At 36.1% G+C, this 7020-nt stretch overlaps 2 protein-coding genes across 3 annotated transcripts in view; both read right to left on the bottom strand.

The window, feature by feature from the left end:
- Window positions 1-2088: 2088 nt before the first annotated feature.
- Window positions 2089-4296, bottom strand: LOC107699397 (outer dense fiber protein 3-like protein 2). Its single transcript, XM_016500635.1, is given in 5 exon segments — window positions 2089-2355; window positions 2357-2568; window positions 2702-2815; window positions 3732-3842; window positions 4248-4296. Coding segments are annotated over 5 exon segments (753 nt in total).
- A 1252-nt stretch (window positions 4297-5548) lies between these two features.
- Window positions 5549-7020, bottom strand: part of LOC107699407 (C3 and PZP-like alpha-2-macroglobulin domain-containing protein 8) — a 33872-nt gene continuing 32400 nt past the window's right edge. Inside the window, exons 42-43 of one of the 2 annotated variants that reach the window (XM_016500644.1) lie at window positions 6695-6890; window positions 5549-6548 (exon numbers count right to left, since the gene is read on the bottom strand). In XM_016500644.1, the coding sequence (XP_016356130.1) occupies window position 6548; window positions 6695-6890 (197 nt within the window). In that variant the 3' untranslated portion in view covers window positions 5549-6547. The remainder of the gene's footprint in view (window positions 6549-6694; window positions 6891-7020) is intronic. The other variant, XM_016500645.1, reaches the window with a different exon arrangement.

Genomic DNA, 7020 nt, shown 5'->3' with positions numbered 1-7020 from the left:
TAGAAGGAATAGTTTTTGTTGTACACTACAATGATTTCTGTTGCTCAACTGCTGTTGTTAACATCTCCATCTTGTATGTTGAGCAGTCAACGTTTGTTTGTTCCTCTTTTGTTGTTTACAAATCAATAAATATTATTTTTATTAGCTCACTTGCGTTCTAATTTGTAGTCAGTGTAATATGACTAAATAATGTACATGATGAATATTTGCATGTTATGCAAAGCAACAGCAAATATTCAGAGTTCTCACAAGGAATTACATTTTTTTTATTGATATCACACTCAAAAAAAATCTAGCTGATATTTTTTTAACTAACTAAACATGATATAGTGTTATTTTTATTTAATTGAGATAGTTTTTACAGTTTGTATTTTTATAGTTTTTATTAATTTGAAAGTTTTAGTACTTGTCATTTTTAAGTTATTTTAGTACATCAAGTTTAACTAAAATTAAATCAAAAATGTCGCTGAAATAATGTATTTTTTACATTTTATTTCAGTTAACAATTTTATTTAAAGCAACAGATTTTTTTAAATGGTTTTAGTTTCAGTTTTAGTTAACTAAAATAACCCTGATTTGATATACACACACACACACAGTGGTGCTTGAAAGTTTATGAGCCCCTTAGAATTTTCTATATTTTTGCATAAATATTACCCAAAACATTGATCCAGTGTTACATATCTGTGCAGGGCAAAAGTATGTGACTCTGCTTTCAGTATCTTGTGTCACCCCCTTTTGCAGCAATAACTGCAGGTAAACGTTTCTTGTACAAGTCCTGCACAGCGGCTTGTAGGAATTTTAGCCCATTTCTCAGTACAGAACCACTTCAACTCTGTGATGTTGGTGGGTTTCCTCCTATGAACTGCTTGCATCAGCTCCTTCTACAACATTTCAATTGGATTAAAGTCCGGACTTTTGACTCGGCCGTTCCAAAACATTAACTTTGTTCTTCTTTAACCATTCTTTGGTAGAATGTCTTGTGTGCTTGGGGTCATTGTCTTGCTGCACGACCCATTTTCTCTTGACATTCAGTTCTCGGACAGATGTCCTGAAATTTTCCTTTAGAATTTGCTGGTATAATTCAGAATTAATTGTTCCATTAATAATGGTTAGCTGTCCTGGACCAGCTGCAGCAAAACATGCCCAAACCATGATACTACCACCACCATGTTTCACAGATAAGGTTCTTATACTGGAATGCAGTGTTTTCTTTCTCCAAACATAACACTTATTTAAACCAAAAAGTTCTATTGTGGTCTCATCCATCACAAAACATTTCTTCAATAGTCCTCTGGTTTGTCCACGTGATCAAATTAACTGCTAATCCTAGAGATTCACATACTTTTGCCACTCACAGATATGTAATATTGGATCATTTTCCTGAATAAATAAATGACAACGTATACATTTTTGTCTCTTTTGGGTTATATTTATGCAGAAATATAAACTTCTAAAAGGTTCACAGATTTTCAAGCACCACTGTGTGTGTGTGTGTGTGTGTGTGTGTGTATATATATATTTATTTTTTTTTACCGGGGGAATTTTAAATAATTATAATACTTATAATAATAATACAATAATTAATTATAATAACAATAATTCCATAATATAGAGCTTTATAAGAAAAACAAGGCTATGGAAATCGGGTCTAAAATTTTTCACTGGCTAGAAATTGTTTTTTTTGTAAATGTGAGCTCTGTAAAATTATTTTTTATAATTTTTCCCCCAGTAATTCTGAGTCACTCGATAAGTCACTGAAATTTTTTAAATCTTAAAATTATGGTTATAGTTGACTCTTATGCTCACTTTTAGAATATTTAATTGACTACAAATAGTTCTTTGTAAGCATGATCTCTATCAAATTATTTTTAGACAATAAAAATAATTTAATTTTTTTAATGATTCTGAGTGACCAAAAACAGTAATAGAAATTCAGTGGTCGAACGGTGTGAGAATGCTGAATATTTCCATCTGAACATCAGAGTTCATTATAAGACAAATAGCAAACCATTTTAAACATGCAATGAAATTTTTCAAACTAAAGACAGAAAACCAATATGTAAAAACATACCCTTCAAAATACCACTAATCTACTATTAAAGGGGTCACAAACTCTGAGTGCCTGATCCCTAAAGAGAAAGCAGGAGGTCTGGACTTGAGCACTGTCACTTTCTCTGGGTTATGACTTCCAGGACCTGGTACCACTGTGGACTCCCTTGCAGCAGCGTGTCTGCCCAGCATAGAGAACGCCGGCTGCCTCGGGAGGTAGACACTAGGATCTGTGCGGTTGTATCTACCAGGACCTGGAGTTTTAGATAAGTCCTCAGAAGGACCCCCAGATTTGCATCTCCCAAGAGATGCTGTAACTGGCACTGGATGCTTTGGTCAAAACATTGGAGCCCATGAGAGAAGGGAGGATGTATTTGTTAGGGGCAGGTATGGTGTCCACGGAGCGATACTGTGTTCGATAGCCCATGGTGTGGGATGGCAGTTTGCGATGGATGCTGCACAGAGAGGCTTTTTCGGGACTGTATGCTCCTGGTCCAGGGGTGGAGAAGATTGATGCTGCAAATGTCAGATACAACAAGGGTTAGGAACTGTCAAAGTGTTTCCTGGTGGTTTCGACATGAAGTAGTTTGATCGACCAGTAAATAAGGAACTGTTTCAACAGAGTGCCACTTCGAAATAACCGACTTACCTTGACTTTCCATTCTGCCATGTATGGAATAGGCAGGGGTGCCGTCTCTTCCAAAGTGAGTCAGTTTGTCATCAATATGATATTTAGGCCCTGGACTACAGTCAATGCTATGCACTGTACAATCAAAGCAGAATAAACAAAGCATTATATCACTCAGGAAAGAAACTGTCACACATCACAATACTTTTTAATATTGTTCAAGTAATATTCGAGTAAACTGTTTAACACACGTGAACTGCACATATTTAATGTATATTTACTTGTAGAGTTAAACACGTTACATTGTAGGTTTCAAGCATCTTTTAATTTTATTTTATCATATGCAATGAATGATTAAATGTCAAGTAATCTGATCTAATATTTTAATAAACTTTTAAATGTTTGAGATTTTTGTAGCTAATGGGAAGGCCTGAAAATACAAAATATCATAATTCCAAGGCGTACACTATACTGTACTATTATGCAAAAAAAAAAAAAAATGTAATAAAAAAAAAGAAAAAGAAATTGTGCACCATTTGCTGAAGTATGTATTTAAAATTTGATATAATTTAAAAATCTTTTACCTTAAATATCTTGCTTAGAGTTGTATGGTTTTAGTTCAAATCAAACAACTTTTACCTTTTTTATATAAATGTATATTGATCAATATTCAGTAGGAAGGAAAAATAAAGCAATATTAGATACACTTTGATGCCGAAAAAGTAAACAAATAAAAATAATAATTCTAAAGGCAAAATTAAGCGGGGGTGTACCCTTTTCTGTAAAGTAACATGAAAATAATATTAATAAAAATATCACTTCTGATCTACTAGCCTATCAACACAGCAATGTTCAAGAATGGACATTTCCAGAAGTCTGTCTCCCTCTAGTGGTGACATTAGCAAAATACAAGTTTATGAATGATAAACTTTGTCAACATTGATGATTTGTACATTCCTGGCATAAAATGAGCTAGAAAGAATCCAGCTGTTATTTTGGAGTTATTTCCTGCTGAGCTCATTTATTTTACTTCAAGTTAATATGAACTCACTGTTGTTAGTCATCCTGCCATGGAAGGAGTAGGCTGGACTTGTTGACTTGGTGAAATCATGGCCTACAAAGCCGATAGCCGGTGGAAGGATGTATCGACCAGGCCCTGGCCCTGTAAACAAGATTGAATAAACACAGCCGTCATACTGTAGTCATGCACACAAAACATATGCACAGCCCTACTTGTAATCAGAAATATGCAGTGATGCAGTTTTTGGCAGGCAGCTGTGACAGAATCTGTTAAGGAGATCCACACCCTGTAGATGCAGCCCAGCAGGAATGTGAGCTCATCGCAGTGGCGTGATGGTTTTTCCTGGAGTGGAGGACAGACAATGCCTTTGGCTATCTTCTCTGATACTACCAGGGGAATGCCATGCCATCAGCCCACAAATGTTTGAGGACCAATTTGATTCCGCACATGCTGATACTTCCTTCAAACACAATTTTCTGACATTGAAGGTAAGACTGTTGTTTAGTACATAGTATATACAAATAAATATACATTAAAACTGCTCACCTTTTTCTCTGCCAGCAATGACCGGACGCTTCCTCTTCGTGTCACTCATAGTCAAAATCGCATTTGGGACTGTAGGTTTAACCCTTCTAGAAATGTATGTCCAGTCAAGTTCTCTACCGTCTGATGATGTCAGAACTAAAGCCGCCCAAGTGGAAAACTGAACACTTTGGAGTAAATCTTCATTCAACCTGGTTGACTCAATTAGGGGCTGCCAGACCCATTAAATATACACATGCGTTTGAGAGACAGAAGCACAAAGGTGTTATCACTTGACTTCATGGTCATGTATATCCATCAGATAATTCCTCCTCTCGCTTCCTTTTCTCTTTCATGCCTTTACTCTGTTCATCTGAGCAGAGATGGACCATCAAGCATGGGTCGCTAAGGAGACCAGCAGCTGGGGGCCCCCCTGCAAAGCTGCATAGAAAAGGCCCTCGACATTTGAGAAGATGGGAACTTCTGAAGGACATCTAAGTGAGTATGTACAGTATTCCTATCTATCCAACTGAAATGCATTGTAACAAACTCTGGGAGAGCTATTAAAATCACTGGAGGCATGATAGGTGAACATGTTCACCACTGCACTGACCGTCAAACAAACATCAAACATTAACAATCCTAAGGTAACCTGAGCTGATGTCAACATAGGCAAACTCTCACAAGCTGACCCAGTAAACAGCAATACATGGGGTCAATGTTTTGCCAGGACCTTTAAACAAGTGTCCGAGAGCTTTGAAGAAGCTCAGGCAGTTAACCAGGAACAATAGATTCTCTCAAAACAGTTTAAAAGCAACTTTAACATAAATGTAAAATGTACTTTTAGTACATACAGTAGTATTGTGATTACATAAGATTGCTCTGCAATAATAAAGCCCAAAGTATACTAAGGTTTTTTACGCATGCATTAGGGTGTGCGTACTGTGTGAGATGTAAAGTCAGAACTCTGAGTTCATAACTTGCAATTGTGAGAAAAATAGTTAGAATTGGGAGATGAAGAGCACTTTGAAATATTACACATTCGACTGTATGCATATGCGAAGCGTTTGTGTCAGAACTGTAGTATACGGTCTTACTCTTTACACATTGGAGAATCATCACAAACCAAATTCTCCAGTATAACTGATTGTGAGCAATGCTGCCTAAAATACTTAGAAATTTCCACCCAAAATATACATATGGTATTTTCAATATACATTTGGTATCCTAATTTTGCATATTATATGGAACAGACCGAATGCAAATTGCAATTCAAGCATAGCAAAACAGCTTTCACACATGATACAAATTGCATACAAAGTTTATTCTCATTGACTTTTTTCCAAATGTGATATCATTGAAGGTTAAATTAATTTTAAGTGATTTTCCAAATTCACATAAGGCCATTTTGCAAATCTGCACTGATTTTAGGGGAATTTAAATACAGTAAAGTATGTTAAATGGGACTTGAGAGTAAGAAACTCTTATTGGTACCTTAACAAATCATTAAATTAAACCAAATTATTCAGTGAACTTGAATAATCACATTAGAGACATTCTGTTTAAAAGTGCAGATTTCATATGAGCCTGCCAATTTTCATTTAGCATGGAGGCATAGTCAAAATAGCTTATATTCTGTACAAATCATATTCCAGTTTGTGTAACGGAGTTTGTTTTCTGTGATGCAAAGACTAATTTAGCATAGGGTGACTGGGAAAGAAGCTTATTTATCAGTTGCAGTGTCCTCTCTCCGATTAATAAGTCAGACGTCAATAAGTAAAAATAGTAGCTACACACCTTAACACACAATTTTGTGCGTTTTTTTCTCCTCTGGAAGTGCACGTTCCATCACAGCACATTTTAACGGGTTGTAAAACCACAACAGTAGATTGTGTTCAGAAAGAAGGGAGGATCTGACTGAGGAATTGAAAAAACAAATCAAAACAGAAACGAACCAAACAAAAAGGCACTAGCCACAAATAAATACCACCGATAGAAAGCAAAAACAATAAAATATTAGATTTTTAGGTAAATTATACTTACAAACATAAATACTGGACTATTAAAACTAGATTACAAGAGGAATACAGGGAGACGTCATACCATCACTAAACGTAAAGAGCTATGGAAATGAATTAAAAAAATAAAAGAAAGGAGAACTGATATAATCTCTCTTTCCGTACACATACACACACACTCAGAGCTGTCATCTCATTGCAACAGACTGGGTACCACTCTTTTTCCCAGCCCTTCTTACACACAAACATATTCACAGAGAATGTACAATGTGGAGCTCCCGCATTTGCTGCTGGCGGCCAGGGGTCTCTGTTGTAGAGGCGGCAGAGAAACAGACAAAAGATTGATGCTTATTATACACGTAAGTGAAAAAGAAAATGTTTAACAAGGTCAAGACATTTTTTGGAAGAAATAGTCCTTTAATAAGTGGCTGCGGTAAATGGGTTGTATCTCACCATCGCTCAGGTGAGTCCTTTGTGTCCCCTGTGAGGATATGTCCACCCAGAAGTTGTGCGGTGTCTGCCGCCTCCATTTCTTCTCCTCCTATAGGCAATAATTTTTCCTCACTCTCTGGTGAAAAACTGTCCGTGTCTGGGTCGTACTCATAAGAATAATAGGACACCTCAGCTACAGAGCCTGGCTCCTCCCCTCCTATTAAATAAATCACATGCTGCAAAACAATTTGCCATCTTCGACAAAGATTTGATTTGTTTCAAAGACATTTAGATGTTTTTTCTGGAAATCAAGATAAGAAAACTTTTATTTTTTTTCATTTTGGCTG

Source organism: Sinocyclocheilus anshuiensis, unplaced genomic scaffold (genome assembly GCF_001515605.1).
Source record: "Sinocyclocheilus anshuiensis isolate Anshui unplaced genomic scaffold, SAMN03320099.WGS_v1.1 scaffold766, whole genome shotgun sequence".
Lineage (NCBI taxonomy): Eukaryota > Metazoa > Chordata > Actinopteri > Cypriniformes > Cyprinidae > Sinocyclocheilus > Sinocyclocheilus anshuiensis.
This window is presented reverse-complemented; position numbering and strand designations above follow the sequence as displayed.